This window comes from Panthera uncia, chromosome B1 (assembly GCF_023721935.1).
Source record: "Panthera uncia isolate 11264 chromosome B1, Puncia_PCG_1.0, whole genome shotgun sequence".
Taxonomy (NCBI): Eukaryota; Metazoa; Chordata; class Mammalia; order Carnivora; family Felidae; genus Panthera; species Panthera uncia.
Window position 1 is genome coordinate 37697705 of NC_064811.1, and position 17436 is coordinate 37715140.

At 33.7% G+C, this 17436-nt stretch overlaps 1 protein-coding gene across 1 annotated transcript in view; it reads right to left on the minus strand.

Moving 5' to 3' along the window:
• Positions 1 to 17436, minus strand: part of GABRG1 (gamma-aminobutyric acid type A receptor subunit gamma1) — a 65412-nt gene that overhangs the window by 13447 nt on the left and 34529 nt on the right. Inside the window, exons 4-7 of the mRNA XM_049630453.1 lie at positions 6861 to 7081; positions 5904 to 5986; positions 2600 to 2737; positions 2324 to 2476 (exon numbers count right to left, since the gene is read on the minus strand). Coding sequence (XP_049486410.1) covers positions 2324 to 2476; positions 2600 to 2737; positions 5904 to 5986; positions 6861 to 7081 — 595 coding nt within the window. The remainder of the gene's footprint in view (positions 1 to 2323; positions 2477 to 2599; positions 2738 to 5903; positions 5987 to 6860; positions 7082 to 17436) is intronic.

Below are 17436 nucleotides of genomic sequence, written 5' to 3' on the forward strand. Positions count from 1 at the left end.
ATTGCCACACTCAGAAAACAATAGATTTCCAAATGTATTCCTGGCTTCCATGCTTTTGTCCCAATTGACTCAAAAAAAAATTAAAGACAATGTGTGCTTTGATTTCAATATCAGTGACTGCATTAAATTTCACTTTACTAAAGTACTATTACATTTCTATTCATAAATCAATGAAAACTACAGAACTTAGCTTTCAGATATTTATGTCTTTAATTTAGTAATTAATATCACAGTCTTTCACATAAAAATAAGAAAGTGGATTTCCTATAAAATATCTTTGAATCCATAATAATAAAAAAATATTTGGGTTATTAAGCAGATTCATTGATATTGCCTCCTTGGTTTCCCTTGCTCAAAATCCTACAAGTCTTCCACATCACATTGAGAATAAAATCCAAAGTCTGTAAAATGACCTGTTACAAATATGATCTAACTACTGGCATGTCTCCAATCTCATTTTCTACCACCTCTCAGTCAGTCTAGCCATTGTTGCTTTTTTTTTTTTTTTTTTCGGGCCTTCAAGCATGGCATGGCAAAGAAGATCCCACGTTAGGACCTGGTGGTTCTCCCTGCCTGGATTATCGTTCTACCAGATATCCACCAGGTTAGCTCCCACATTTGACTGGGTCTCTGCTCCCTCCTCAAACAAGTCTGGCCTGACTCCATAACACAAAATAGCAAACAGCATATTTATGCACATCCCCTGACATACTCTTATATTTATTTTGCTTTCTCTTCATAACCTTTATTACTCACTGATATTATATGCTTTTTTATATTTGTACATTACCTGCATACCCCACTAAAACATAAATGCCATAAACATGAGGATTTTATAACTACTGTTCGCTGTTAACACTAAAGCCCCCAAAACACTGCCTGTTTCATTAAAAAACATTTGATAAATGTGACATAAATAAACTCAGGAAATTGTCCTTCAATTATGTGTGTATGTATGTATGTATGTATGTACCTACACTCGTTTTAAGAAAAATCTTGGTCCTCCAAACACATAGGGCCCACAATTATAAGAGATATTCTTCAAGATAGATCTGGCTATGGCTTCACAGTTGATATGCTAAAACTTAAAACTATGGATTCACATAACAACACAATTCCACAATTGGCTATACCCTTTCTGAAACTATGGCATGTTTTTTGGCTTTATAAAAATATAATAGTAGAATAGAAACAACCCATTCCAATTTTCTTAAAACAACTCATGGTAGCATACAAAGAATCTGAAATACTTTACTTACTTTAGGACATAAAATAATTTGAAATTATAATACTAGTTTAAATAGGGAAACGAAACTCAGGTATGAGTACATTTTATTCACTGGCTATATCTACACCTCTCTTTAGACTCTCAAGGGCACTGAATTTTCAAATACAGAGCTGGGTGCCTCGGGCTTTATCTTGCCACTTTTGTGTGATTTGCATTTTACTGTGTTTATTAAATGTAGTTATTCACCAGCTATCATAGAAACCACATGAAAACCTCCTTTGTTGAAAATAGACTATCCCAACTTTATATTTTTTAAGACAAAATTTTCAGTAGTATGATCATGTTTTGCACTGATCTTGGGAATGAAATTGATCAATAAGATATCTTTGTATATCAATACATAAATGGATGTTATTTTCTTTTAAACAAATGTATAGTAATTAGGCATATTTTCTTATATGATTTTGATTATTGCAATTGACTGCTAAAGAAAGAAACCAAAGGTCTATTTTATCAAGTATGAATCACAAATTGCCCTTTTAATCAGTGTTATTGTACAGGCAACTCTCAAAATATTCATACACTAATTACGCATTTCATAGATCACAGAAGCCTGGCAGTTTTTGTCCCTTTCAGCGACTTGCCCTTTAGAAAAGTTGGCTGTTGATTAGCACCATTGTAAGAGCGGGAGATTCCGAAGCCTTCTAAACACACATCAGTCAATAAATGCTGGCTATCAATGATTCAGCAAAAGAATAAAAATCTTGATGAAAAGTGACTGAAAATATTGACCAAATGAAGATTCAGGAATTATGCATGGTTTTCGCTTATTAATTCTTGCTGAGTATTTATGCTTCCCTTGAACTCCATGAACAGGAAAAATATAAAATTTTCTGAAATTAAATTCTTTGTGATTCAATTTACTACTTGTTTTTCATATATTCCTTTCAACATTGTATTGCACTGGAGTATTTTTTAAATTTTTGCTTGATTGTAACGTAGAGGGATATTTGAATATATTCAACTACAAACTTTTTCACATTGAAATATTTCAACAGTCCTATGATACTTATAGCATAATATTACATATCATACCAAGTGATGTTCTTGCAGGTACTGCATCTTTATTGATCCAAAAAGACACCCAAGAAAGAACAACTGTCAGAATACACGGAATGTAGGTCTGAATAGTGAAATATCCCATTCGTCTGCTCAGGTCAAAAAAAATTGTCATAATAATATAATCCCCTAGAAGAAAAAAAAAGGTTTTATTTTTGCTATTAAAATACATAAAAGCATAGGTTTGAACCAATAGATTTAAATACAAAGCCGTTTGATGCTAGCATCATTCACTGATTGGTGTTTCCTTACCAGAGATGGTGTGAGAAATTTCAGTGGAGTTCCGTAACCCTACAAATGCAAACTGATATAATCTCCAGTATTTAGGATCAGCCACTTCTACAGAAGGTTTTTTCCACTTATACTCAATTTCATTTTTAGGGTACCCATCTAGATAAAAAAATTAAAATAAACATAGAGAGTTTAGCAAGATCCAAATCTGTTACTGTTGCAATACCATTATTCAAAGACAAGTTCTTTGAAATTCATTTTTGTATGATAGGATATGTCAAATATAGAAAATACAGCATAAAATATATGTGTATAGTTTAAAATTAACCATATAATGATCCAATAATGATAATCCATGCCACTCCACTTAAATCAAAAAACAGAATCATGCTAGTTTCTTAGGGAAATTCATGTCCCCATCCCAATGTAGTAGTCCCTCACCCAACTAAATGTAACCACTAACCTGATTTCTGAAATCAGAAAATAGATGTTCTGATATGCATTTCTGAAACATATAGCTTATTTTAGGTTCTTTTTCAACTCTACTTGATTGGTGCCATACTAGATGCATTACTTTATATTTTACTTCTTTTGATGTGATAGTTGTAGTAGTCATCCATGCCAATGTACGTAGCTTTAGTAAATTTCTTCCATTGTAAAGATGTACTGAAATTTGCTTATCCATTTTGCTATTGTAGATGCTTATAATGTTTCTTGTTGACTATTACTAACAGTGTTGTTTGTACCATTACCATGCATGCCTCACAAAATACATATACACAAAATTTCCCTGGGACATATATCTATGTATGGAAGAGCTACGTCATGGATGGCATAGAATTTCCACTTTATGAAACAGTGCCAATCTTCTATTCATAGAGAGCATACCATATATTCTCTCACCAGCCAGTGTGTGAAAATACACGTGGATCCACAGTCTCATTTAACTTGATGTGGACAGCCTATTTTTACTGGTCTCTAAGTATATTTTATTTCACATTTTCCTTATTATGAATGAAACTTCGTAATTTTTTCATATGTTTATTAGATTCTTGGGTTTCTACTTTGGAGAACTGCTTGTTCTATTACCTGTTCTTTTATTGGATTTTCTGCCCCCCCCCTTTTTTTAGTCTGTTATCTACATACTCTGAATACTAGATTTTTGTTAGTTACTTGTGTTGAAATGTAGTTGCCTAACATAGAGGTGCATTCTTTCAAAAAATTTTTGTTTCTGACACAGGTCAGGAAAATCCACAAGGGCTTTTTAAAGTAATCGAGTGAAGGAAATTCAGGCTGAAAATTCATGTGAGGGTGGGTCTGCAATTATATCCTCTCAAGGAGTTATTTCACCCCTAGTATGCTGATTGCAGGGGCAACTGTTCTTTTACACTTTAGTGGTTGTGTGTGTGTGTGTGTGTGTGTGTGTGTGAGAGAGAGAGAGAGAGAGTGTGTATATGGGGGAAGGGGAGGTTATTCATGTTACCCTAAGCTCCCAGCCTTTGTAACCCAGCTGTACGTACAAATTATGTTCTAATAGATCTCTAATCCACAAATCTGTCAAATTCAAAGCTCAACTTTCTGGTTTCATTTTTATTGCTTCAATTCTTTCCTGGTGATTACTCACATGTTTTTGAGAATGTTTTTAATAATATAAGTTTTAAATTGTTTTCAACAGAAGAGTTGGTCTACCATAGACCAACCAGAAGAGTTGGTCTACCGATAGAATCCACTATCAACTTTAAAAATTTCCAGAACATTATGTCATTTTGTACCAGGATCTCTTCATCGGCCATGATAAAATAGCTGTCATCTCTCCACTAACTTGTTTTAAAAATCTGTTTTCTCTTTTTTTTTTTCGCGTTCTGTCTTGTTTGATAGGCTCTAACCATCTTGCTTTTCCATAATCTCTATTTTTTTAATTATCATTGTTGATGCAATATAGTATATAGGAGTGTGGGTAGAAATAAAAACAGTGAGCTCATTACTTAATTACTCTAAATTTCATGATATTGACTGTTGAAATGGGGATATATTGAAATATTTTGAATATATTTGTTGTAAAACATTAGGAATAGAAAACTTAATTCTCTACTGGATCGATATGGAATACCTGAAAAAAGTTAGCTGTGATCATTATGTTTATATAGGTGATAACCAATTGGATTCACAAGGATAGAGTATTAATTTCCAACAATTAATTTCCAAATCATAGTCAAAGAGATATCACACCAAAGATGTAGTCATGGTATCCAGAGGCAAGTACAATAATTGCTACATTTTCAAATATTTTCATATCAACTAATCTTTGAATGTTGTATTCATCAAGTCTTTGGTATGATTTGGCCATTTGATTCAATAAGAAGTTAATGTTAGAAAATCAAAACAGTGAGATAGATTATAACTTTAAAAGGATATTTTAATATGACACAAATCATTAAGAAAAGTCAAGAAAATTCAATAAAAGCAACAAGAGATATTTGGGGATTTTTGTGAGTGAAGAAGCAGGATAATACTTGTGAATACGTAAAATGTAGTGTGAATAGATTTTAGTATGTAATATACAAAGAAGTCAAATTTCAATAGAAGGAAAATAGCACTAGACAATTTGTGGATATAGGCAATTATATTTCTTAAAATCATTTTACATGTTTTTAAGACTTACTCATTTATATATTGTCTAGAAAAACCTTTATAAGATATATATGTAAATATGTCAGTAATTATGAAATAGAATTGATATTCATATAGAAAGGTAACAATTATTTTCTTGAAATAAAATATTTTTATATCAAAATTACTTAGTTCTAATCATTTCTCTGTATTTCAATATTTCTTTCAAATAAACATTTCTACCTTGGCTTTTCCAACTCATTAAAGTCTCAAAGATTTAGTATTCATGTAGTAAATATTATTCACAAACCAATCTTTGAAACATATTTTAAAATCCAATGTAATAAAGTTAAATCTTGCCTCAGGGAGACGAATAAAATTTGAATCAACATTTTATTCATGGAAGTATCAAAACATTTGAACACTATCTTCAGGACTACTTTATTTAATCAAAATAGGAAAAGGCACTGGGATAAAACCAAAATTTGTAAGGAATGAAATAATAAAATATACATTTACTATGCATTCATTGTCACTTTTTAATTTAAAAGCCAGAAACAAATATGTCATTTGTAATTATTTTATCTGAGAGAAGAATATAATCCCCACCTCAGAAAATTATATAAATTGCATTTATCTCACTTTATTTTACATTTTTAAATAAACAGGTCTGCGGCTAAAATTCTATGAACTTATTGTGCATTTTGTCACTTACAGCTTGAAAATTCCAGCGGACAGGAATGTTCATCCATAGGAAAGTTATGAAGCTGAAGATAGCATTCTGCATTAATTGTCAATCTATTTAAATGAAAAAATAAATATTAAATAATAAGTAACTTCAAGCATTAAAAATCCTTTGTCTAATATTCAAGAATGATTTTGGCCTGTAATAGCAGTCTGTGATATATTAGAAAATAATAATAATTATAATACTTCAAAGTTTTAAATGTTAATATTGTAACATTCATAAGTGAGTATGAAAATTCTAATATTTTCCTTTCCAGCCAATTAAGCTACCACTATATACATTTCAGTAAATCTGCTTACAGTTAAAACTTTATACTTCAGGATCACAAAAACACATTGCACACACACACACACACACACACACTCACACACACAATTAACTGAGTATACATGGTTATGTAAGGTGATTGTTCTCTCTTAAGTTTTCATGAACATCTTTTCACTAAGGATGATTCTTAAGATTAGGATGATCCTTGATAAGATATGTTAAGATATGTTCAAGACAACGAATTAAATAAACTTGAATCTTATATACATTAACCTTCATTTAATCCTTTCTTAAGGATGCTTTATTACATTATTGAAAATTTTATAGTAGATTGGGCTCCTAGAGAAAATCTCAACTATTTGCACCATAGGTTAAAACACATAATGTTCACACCACACCCTCTTTTGTTGCAGAGTTGGGGAGGGAAGGAGGGAGGAATCAAGAGATTTTTCTTGTTTGCTTTTCATTCCTTTCATATGCTAGTTACTCTGAGCTTTAAAAAAAGTTTCCAAAGTATACCGCTATTTTAGATTTTAGTGTATGAAAGGAACTCCATATTTCTTTCTTTGTAATACTGAAAAAGGAAAATTTATGACCTGACCAAATATTAGTATGGGAAATAAATTAAAGCAGCTATATTTTTTAAAACAGTATTACCTTAAAGTATATAAAACTCGTCCATCATTCCAAATTCGAAGCAGACGATTAGGAGTTGTTATCCAATGTGCATCAGATTTTCTTGAGTTTCTGAAGAAAGTGTCAGGAATCCAAATTTTTCCTACCATATTACTGTTAAGCATAAGCACTTTCATGGTACTATTGAATTTTAAACGACTATCAAACCAGGTTTGGGCAAAAATTATATCTATTGTGTATTCCTGAAAGATAAAAAGAAAGGTAACAACTTATAGTAAAGTCACTACTTAGACTTTTTTTAGATGTTTTCATTTTTACATTATAAAATTTCTGTAAGTGAATAGCACTGAAACTCAGTGTTTTCAAATAAGAAATATGCCATTACCTTAATTTTCATTTTTAATTATTTGCCTGAGTCATATAAGATGAAGTCCAAGATTTCTAGTAATAACTGCTTCCTAGTGCGGCTTCATAATTGTTTTGTAAATTTTATTCAAGATTTTATAATATGTAGTATATAGTCATTTAATATAAAAGCAAATTACCTTAATGTCAACAATTGTATCAATTTTTGTGACATTCACATGGAGCATCGGTTAAAAAAATCACAAATAAATACAAAATCAAGATGCAAATACCAAATTACCTAAAATCCTTTACATTTTCTTTTGTCCAAAAAATTAATTACAATTATTTAGATCCGCTGTTCTCAAAATTTTCAAAGCACACACACACACCCTTATTAAGCACTTTTAACATGCCAAGCACTGTATGTTGAGTTTTGTATGTATCATGTCATTAAATCCTTACTGCAACCCTGTGAAATAGGTACTGCTATAACCTTTATTTTTAAGTCGCATTTACTGAGCAATATAGAAGTAAAATAATTCTCCCCACATCACAGAGGTAATAAGTAAATGATAGGGAGACTGAATCACCACAGGCTGAATCCACAATCCACATCCACGACAACCATACATAATGGTGGTCATAGTGGAGCCTGATGGGTGCTGGTATTAGAGCACAGGCTGTGCCCATTATCAGCAAGTGACTGTAGATAAGAAATTCCAGGGTTATGAGAGAACCCTGGAGGAAGTGATTAGGTATTACCTACCTTTGTATCCTGACAAAATGTCTGCCATATTATAAGCACGAAAATTGATTTGATAAAATTAATGAATAAGAATGCGGTAATTATCGATGCTGTTGATGAAAGTGATTATGTATGTGTACAACTTTGATATTAAGAGAGACAGAAAAGAGTAAATTGAAGAATATGAAATAGTATATGAATTACTTGTTGTGGGAGAGACTGGTTCCTCACTCTCGATGTAAGGCTAGCAATTGGCCAATTTACATGGACGGACATGTTTAGTGTAAGAAAGAGAAGTGTAATTAGGAGTTTGACCAATTGAATGAAAATTTTTTAAAAAGGTAGAGAGAATAATAAGTACACAGACTAGGAGTTAACTTGTTATTAGGAAAGTTGTATCAAATCCTAATTCCCAGCAGAATATTTATAATTTATTTGACTAGAATATAGAGGAAATAGAATAGATAAGGAATATAGAATAGAAAGGAAAACCTTATTTTATGTATTTTGGCGTTTTATTTTTATTTATTGAATAAATTTGACATGTAACATTGTATAATTTAAAATTGTTTTAATGTTTATTTATTTTTGACAGAGAGAGAGAAAGACAGAGCATGAGCGGGGGAGGGGCAGAGAGAGAAGGAGGGAGACACAGAATTCGAAGCAGGCTCCAGGCTCCGAACTGCCAGCACAGAGGCCTAAGCGAGGCTCCAGTTCGCAGACCGCGAGATCATGAACCAAGCCAAAGTCAGACGCTCAACTGACTGAGCCACCCAGGTGCCCCCATCATTGTATGATTTGAAGGCATACAGCATACGTAAAGTTACTTTGATATATTTCTGTACTGTCAAAGATTGCCAATGTAGCAATATTTATCATATTACATAATTATGGTATATTATTGTCTATATTAATTATATTGTACATTTGATGTCTATGGCTTATTTACTACTTACTACAAGTTTGTACCCTTAACCACCTTAACCACCATCATCTTATCTATTTTAGATGAACAGTGTTGCAATTTGGGGAAGGCACGTACATATTAATAGTTAAAATAAAACTTTGGTTTGTGAGCATATTCATTCTGGAAGCATACTGATAATCCAAAGCACCTGTATATCAAAGCAAATTTCAAGAGCCATTGGATCAGTTGTGATCCTGTGATGTTTGACATCACGTACCACTCGTATTGCAGGACATCGCTCGTTTGTCAAGTTAAAATTTATTAGAAATGTTTTCTTGTCTTGCAGAACACTCACAGAACAAGTTACTTGCAATCCAAGGTCTTATTGTATTTAAAATCCAACAGGGGCCTAAACATTACACAGTTGAAATGTCCTTTAAAAAGGGGTTAAGAAATATAGATAAATTACTCCGGATTACTCCATATAATGATGTAATATGTGATCATTCAATACTCTACCCATATAGCCAGTCAATTGTTTTGCATGGATGTGAAGATTTGAAGTCCTTAGGCACAAAAACACTCGCATTATGATCTCCCCTTCACATAGTTTTGATTGCCATGAGGTTGCCAGAGAAATTTAGAGAGGGAGAGAGGACTGAGATTTAGTTTTTTCCAACTGAGTATGGAATGGCACAGGATCAAATTGTACTGTGGAATATAGGCTGAGGTTTCTTTGCCAACCAAGTACTTCCATAGCCACAAACTTGCTGATGTTCACAACTCAAGCTGAGTTGTAACGCAAGACATATCTCATAATACATAATACTGAAGTATATTTACTCTGTAGATGCTTAATCAACTCACTAAGGAATATTAATGGATTAGGCATGCATTATTGGGGGTGGGTGGCGAAAATGGGTCCTTCCAGACAATATCGGTGGTACTTTCTCCCTAAATCTTGTGGAAAATCCGTGGCCAGCTTTACAACAGTTATCTTTAACCCCTATTCTGACCTCCTGCTTCTCAGGCCAGATGTCTTTTCTTTAGAATAAATTATGATTTATTGAAGCAGCATCTTCGACTGACACAAATAATTAACCACTGAGTCTAACAGTGTAACTTGTGTTAATGACGTGGTTTCTGGTTTTAATAGCAAATGCAAATAGAAGAATGCTCATGTCTCTTCTCTGGTGGATCCGAAAAAGAGTATTTAATAACATTATGTGCCAGAATTATTTTGTATTTTTGTATGGAATCAAACAGTATTAACTGCTTAAGATAATGGATAAGGCTTACATTCCTGCCAGGATTATGGCTTCGCAAAGCTCCAACATTGGTTGCTAAAGGGGACATCATGCTACCTGATATATACTTGGCTGCAGTATTCCTAACTAACAGGGCATTAAAGGCTGCACTTGAGAACTAACATGTCTAAGGGTGGGATTTAGCAAGCAGCTGAAAACCCTGCTTGGCAGCTGACAGGATCTTCTTTAGAATACCTGTTGATAAAACTGCTAATTGCCATTGAAAAGAGTTATGATTTCTAAAGAGTAAACTCTCCCAGGAGAGAGTCTTGGGGGAAATGGGAAAATTTTTCTACTCATAATTATTCCCTCAAGCGAGGACCAAGAAGAGAAAGATACAGAGCATATGTCTTGATAATCCAACCTTCCTAAACCCGTTGCAGATGCTAATACTTTCAAGCTCTTTTAAACTGCTAATCCTTAATAAGTGCCTCACTGAGATAAGAAGGTCATTAAAGTTTCTGCTACTTTATATGTAATCGAAAAATCCAATTTCGTTTACTCATTTGTATTAGTATAACTTCCAGAAAGTGATCAAACTGTGTTATTGTTCTTCATGTTCTTATTTAGAAGCTATAATTAACTGGATAATAAATAAGTAAAAAAAAAAACAAAAAAACAAACAAAAAAAACACATGAAAAGGAATGTCCATTCACTCAAGACAAGTACAATAGCTTCTAGGATAAACAATTTGAAATAAGGCACAGTACATTTAATATTTGAGATCCAATGTACATTACGAGACTTACTTTTTTCCTTGCAAGTTAGCTGAGAAAACAGCATTCGTGAATAAAGGCGAAGAAGTGAGTCATTTTATTTTTAACTCAATCGAATCAAAGCATAGTTGATGAAAGTATATGTCTTGTAGTCTTCTTACCACGTGGTCAGACTTGCAGTTATGCACTGTGTCTCACAATTAAAAGTACTAGTTTTCAATACTATTGTCCTAGTAATGGAAGAAACTTCACACAAAATGCAGACCTACGTAACTAATGTAGGTGTATAATTTCATCATGAAGTTTGTTTGATCTTGATCTGGTCTTCACACCTTGGCATTAATCTCTCCCTAAACCATCTATTCCCGTGGTCAAAATAGTAGTATACTGGGCCAAATAATGGTTATCAATATATTAGATGTGAAGGCTACAGACATGTAGACAAAAGGTACAGGCATAGCTAATCCACAGGACAAATAGCTTTAGTGGTAAAAGTTCATAGGTAGCTGCTCCACTTTGCTCAGTTATTATAAAAACACCAGTCCTTAATACTATCACAATATGGTTAAGTATAAAGCTTGGTGCTATTCTATTTTTCAACTAGAAAAAGAGATAAGGAACAAAGAGGATATGTCATGATAAATCATTGAAGTCATCCAGAAATATACTGAGAGAGAATCAAAAAGTAGACATGAATCCTGGGTTCTGTTACCAACCCTTTGGGCTCTTATTTTTATGACTCTAAATGTAGATTTTCAAAAGAACATAACATCATGTGCATTCACCGATTAACTTTTTAAAAATATTTTTCAGTGATTAAGTTACTTCTATATTGTTCTGGGTTTACAAAGATGAAAATAGAGCCTTCCTGTTATGAATATACTATACACAAAAAATAAAAAATTAGAAATTAATAAAACTTAGGAAACGTACAGATAAAGAGAAATGGAGACAGTAGAGGTGATTTTCAGCTAGGGAAATTTGAGGAAGATTCATGACAAAAGTAGTATTTTACCCAAACACTGAAGGATATATGAACATTCAGATACATGCTGGGGTCGAATAATAGAAGTGGGGAGGAAATAAAGAGGTAGTAAAGTATAGGGCATAATGGGGGAAAAAATTTAAGTCATATACAATGAAAAAAGTAGTGTATTTTGTGTCCATCAGGAAATGTGCATACCTCAGACACACAGAAAATTCTACATCTGTAAGAGTTTTTGACAACAATTACCAATAATTGACTTGGAACCTAGACACCACTCCATCCCTATGTACTACTGAACTGAGTGTTATAAACTGAAAGCCCTAATACTCCCTGTGTTAATTTTATGCATCATGCTTAATCATACATTTCCTGCTAAATATTTATTCTATAATATTCGATGTACAATTTCAAAGAGTAAGACATCAATCTTAATATGATCACAGACGGCTAAACCCTACAAAGGATACAAATAAAACAAAATTCCCACTCCTTAAAAAATGTATAATATACACTAGTAAAGAAAGAGTTAGATTCTAGATGTATATAATAAATAACCAATAATCTGGCATGGGAAAGATCCTTACAACCCTTATGAACCTGTTTCAGTCAGGGTTCTCCAGAGAAACAGACCCCTTAAGATGGATGGATGGGTCAATGGATGGTTGGACAGACAGAGAGATAGCCAGAAAGGATCGATAGATTTACTTAAAGGTAGTAACTGATGAAATTCTGGGGTCTTTCAAGGCAAAAACTGGCAAAGCAGGCCAGCAGGCTGAAGAAACAGAGAAGAGTTGATGTTTCAGTCTTGACTCAGAGTCAGCCTGATGGCAGAATCTCTTCTTCCTTGAGGGACCTCAGTCCTTTCTCCTTAAAGCCTTATCTGATTGAATGAAGCCCATCCACGTTACAAAGCATGAGCTGACTTACCCAAAGTCTACTAATCTCAGTGTCAGTCACATCTAAAAGGTACCTTCACAGCAACATCTAGACAAATATCTGGGTACTATACAATAGCCAACATGACACATAAAATAGACCATCGTTATACAGTTATAGCAGTAGGAGTGGGATATTCATGGATTCAGTAGGCTTTAACAAAAATTATGCATGTGTTTATTTGCTAGATAAATTACAATAACTAGTTTTTGTGGTAGGAAGAATCACATTTCCTCAACTCATGTTTTCTATATAAATCTACACTCTCCTTTTTGTCCCATCTTTTACTCACTCTACCTCTCAGAGAAGTTTGTTCCATATTTCTTAACTGACTAAATTGGATATATTAAAAATCATTTATTAATAAGTTCTAATCTCTTTTTCATGTGCTGCACCCTGAACTTGATCTGAATGAAATGTCTCAAAATCTTACCAGAAGGTGGGAGTCAGGTAGGTGCACAGGAGTGCCGTCAAAGCGATTTGAGTCTCACCTTCCCAACCCTATTCTACAGCCCCATTTCAATTACTAGTAGGAGAAATTTGGGTTTTTTTTTTTTTTTGTTTATTTTATCTCCATTTGCCTGTCTTCTATGAATATTTGTCAGTAGATTCAGAATCCATGCAGAGGGATAAAAATGGGAGAATTATTTATTGGTCCTTTCAAACAGAAAATATAGATTACCATTTTTTTCCATACAGATATTCATTTGTTAAGTTTTCAGATTCAATTTTGGTACTGCATAAAGATAATGAAATTTGAAATTCTAGTGTTCAACTGGAGGTCTCCCAAAATAAGATACATGATTATTTGCAGAGTAATTCCAAAATGTTACCTACATTAAGGTCACTGCATGGGATCAAACATACAATATTGCCTATTCCCTGCAACATTCATAGGAGGATAAGAAGTATGGACTGTCCTCTTCCAGGGCATCTACTGGTAGGCCAAGAAAAGTTCTGGACATGTCAATATCTCCTTCTATCAGAACACCATGAGCAATCCATTACTTCAGATCTTTAAACAATAAGGTCCCCTAAACATTTATAAATTTGTGAATTCAACCTTCCATAGTTATGCATGTCTTGTGAAATTCTATCAAAATTATGAGCAACTGATACCAAATATCACATGGAAGGACAATTTCTTGAAAAAATTCTAGGAACTTCCCCAATGCATAGGCATCAAAACGATGTTGAACATCACCACATTTTTCTGAGATGGATATAAAAGAGGAACAGACATGTCTGCCGCACAGGGAGCTGAAGTGAGATACAAAGACAATCTGGAAGGCAAAAGAAAGACTCTCCAGATTCACTATAGCACTGCATCGAGCACCAAAACAGAAACATAAATGGCTGGAGAAAAAGCAGCCAAGTGAGGAATCTGATATATAGTCAAGAGAAACCCAAATTATTTTCAGTATGCATAATTGGACTATTCTGAACCCATGAGGTGAGACTGCATTTAAAAAGGGGCAATTTGGTGTAGTGATTGTGGGGTGAATGGCACTTTGGGGAAGACTTCTAGGGCTTGAATTCTGAATATAACAATGGTTAGTTGACCTTAAGTAAATTTCTCAGCTTTTTCTTTTCTTTTTTTTTTCTTTTCTTTCTTTTTTCTTTTTTGCTTGTTTGTTTGAGAGAGAGGAAGTGTGTGTGTGTGTGTGTGTGTGTGTGTGTGTGTGCGTGCACGTGTGTGAGCTGGGGCAGGGGGCAGAAGGAGAGAGAGAGAATCTCAATCAACCTCCACACCCAGGGCCCAGCCTAACGCAGGGCTCACTCTCACATTCATGAGATCATGACTCCAGCCAAAATCAGGAGTTAGATGCATTTAATTGACTGAGCCATCCAGGTACTCCAAATTTCTCAGCTCTTTATGGCTCTCTTTCCTCCTCTTGAATTGGGATAATACAGAGTTTAGTACATAAGGTTCTTGCTAATATTTAATGTAAATTACTTAAAACAATGATTTCACACACGGTAAGCATACTATAATATTATGGTCATGATAATAAAGGAAAGACTTCATAGCATTTTTATTTTTTAAAAGTTTATTTATTTATTTATTTTGAGAGAGAAAGAGGCAGAGAGAGGGAGAGAGAGAATCCCAAGTAGGCTCCACACCATCAGTGCAGAGCCTGATGCAGGGCTCAAACTCACAGAACTGTGAGCTCATGACCTGAGCGGAAACTGAGATTTGGATGCTTAACCAACTGAGCCACCCAGGCACCCTCTTCTTAGCATTTTTAAAAGGGGGCAACAGGGCCTTTGCAAACATTCCAATTTACAGGGATTATAAGACACAGCCATGCAATGCCTCCTCTGGAAGATGTGAACATTTTATAGACATAGTTTTATTTTTGAAGAAATTTCTTCATGTATAGAGACTGCCAGTTCTAATACCAATATTCCAAGTCATAAAAATTCTCTAGCTTCTGGAAAGCTAATTTATTCTAAATATTCATATTATTAGTTCATTTGCAGAATTTGAATCAGTTAATCAGTTTCTGTTTCATGAAACATCTGGCCCACTCAAAACTTGGGACACCATTTGAGTTGTTTTTTTCCTATTTCAGTGGCCACTCTTTCTCAGTCTCCTTTGCTAGTCCCTCTACATCTTTAATCTGCCTGAGCAATGCCGTGCCCTAGTTTAGCACTCTGTTCCCTTCTCTTTACTCCCAAGGTCTCATCCAATCTCGTGACTATAAGTATCACGTATATCGCCTGAAAATTGCAAAAGCTACATTCCATATACAGCTGCTTCCCCTGAAATCCCAACGTGTATGTGTAACTGCCTCCTTAACATTTTCATCTGGATTGGTTAATAGACACCTCATGTTAAAGTTTCAAAACAGAACTCTTGATCTCCATTATCCTACAAAACAAAACAAAAAATCTTGTATCTTTTCTCCATCTCATCAAGTGACAACTTGATCCTTCTGAGTTAAAGTAAAAAAAATCTTGGAGTTATACTTGACTCCTCTTTTTCTCTAAAACTCCACATCTGGTCTATCAAAATACCCTGGAATCACCATTTTCAAATTACTTCCAGGATCTGGTAACTTCTGATTTGCTTCACCATCAACTTTTTCCTTAATTATTGCAATTACTTGTAACTAATTTCCCTGCTTCCACAACTGTTCTCTTATACTTAGTCCTTCATTCAAAAGGATAGTGGTCTCACTGAAAACATTAAGTCATATCATTATCACTCCTGTGGATCAACACTTTTCTATCACATTCTCACACTCATTCAGACAAAAAAAAAAAATACGCTACAACCTTTAAATGTATTTAGAATTCCAGATGATCTGAACCCTAATTACAACAACTTCTCCTACCTCTTTTAACCTTCTTAATTTTACTACGAACACTACTGTTCTCCTTGGTGTTCCATGCACATCTCAGAGCCTTTACTCCTGCTATTGCCTCTGACAAAGCACTCTCCAGATATCTGCATGACTTTCTCCTTGAACACTGTTGATTTCTATTCAAATGTCACCTAATGAGTGATGTTTCCCTTGTATACTGCGTACACTAAAACCTTGCCACCATCCTGACCCTCTCTACCGAGTGCTTTGCTTCACTTCTCTATATTTTATTAATTATCACTTAATATGTTATATATTTACTTATTTTATAGTGTTGCCCCAACTAGAATGTAAGCTCCATGAGGACAAAGGGTGTTTGATTATCCAATACTATAACCTAAACTCTTGTTTAGCATGCATTCTTCTTTTATTTTTTTTTATTTTTTAATTGAAGTACAGTTGACACACAATAGTACACTAATTGCAAGCATACCACATAATGATTTAACGCCTATATATGATTTGCTATGCTCAACACAAGTGTAGCTACCTTCTGTCACCATGCAATGCTATTACAATACCATTGACTATATTCCCTATGTAGTACCTTTTATTCCCATGTCATATTCATTCCAAAACTGGAAGACTATATCTCTCACTCCGCTTTACTCATTTTGTCCAACCTCTATATACCTCCCACCCTTGTGCATTGTTGGCAAGAATCTAAATTGGTATAGCCACTGTAGAAATAATATGGAGCTTCTTCAAAAAATTAAAAATAGATATACCATATGATCTCATAATTCCACCCCTAGGTATTTACCCAAAGAAAATGAAAACACTAATTTGAAAAGACATATGCACCTCTATGCTTATTGCAGCATTATTTCCAATAGCCAAGATATACAAGCAGCTTGTGTCACTGAATGATGAATGAAGATGTCATATGTATATATATATGTATACACACACATACAAACACACACACACACACACACACACACACACACTATGGAATGCTACCTAGCCATATATAAAGGATGAAATCTTGCTATTTGTGACAATATGGGTGGGACTAAAAGGTATACTAAGTGAAATAAGCCAGACAGAGAAAGACAAAATACCATATGATTTCACTTAGATGTGGACTCTAAAAAACAAAACAAATGAATAAACAAACAATAAAAAGCAGAATCAGACCTGTAAACTCAAAGCTGAAAAATAGCATCTGGCATATAAAAGACAATAAATAGTTGTTTATGGAATAAATGGAATATAAATATATATATATGTGTGTATATATATATATACACATATATGTGTGTATATATATATATA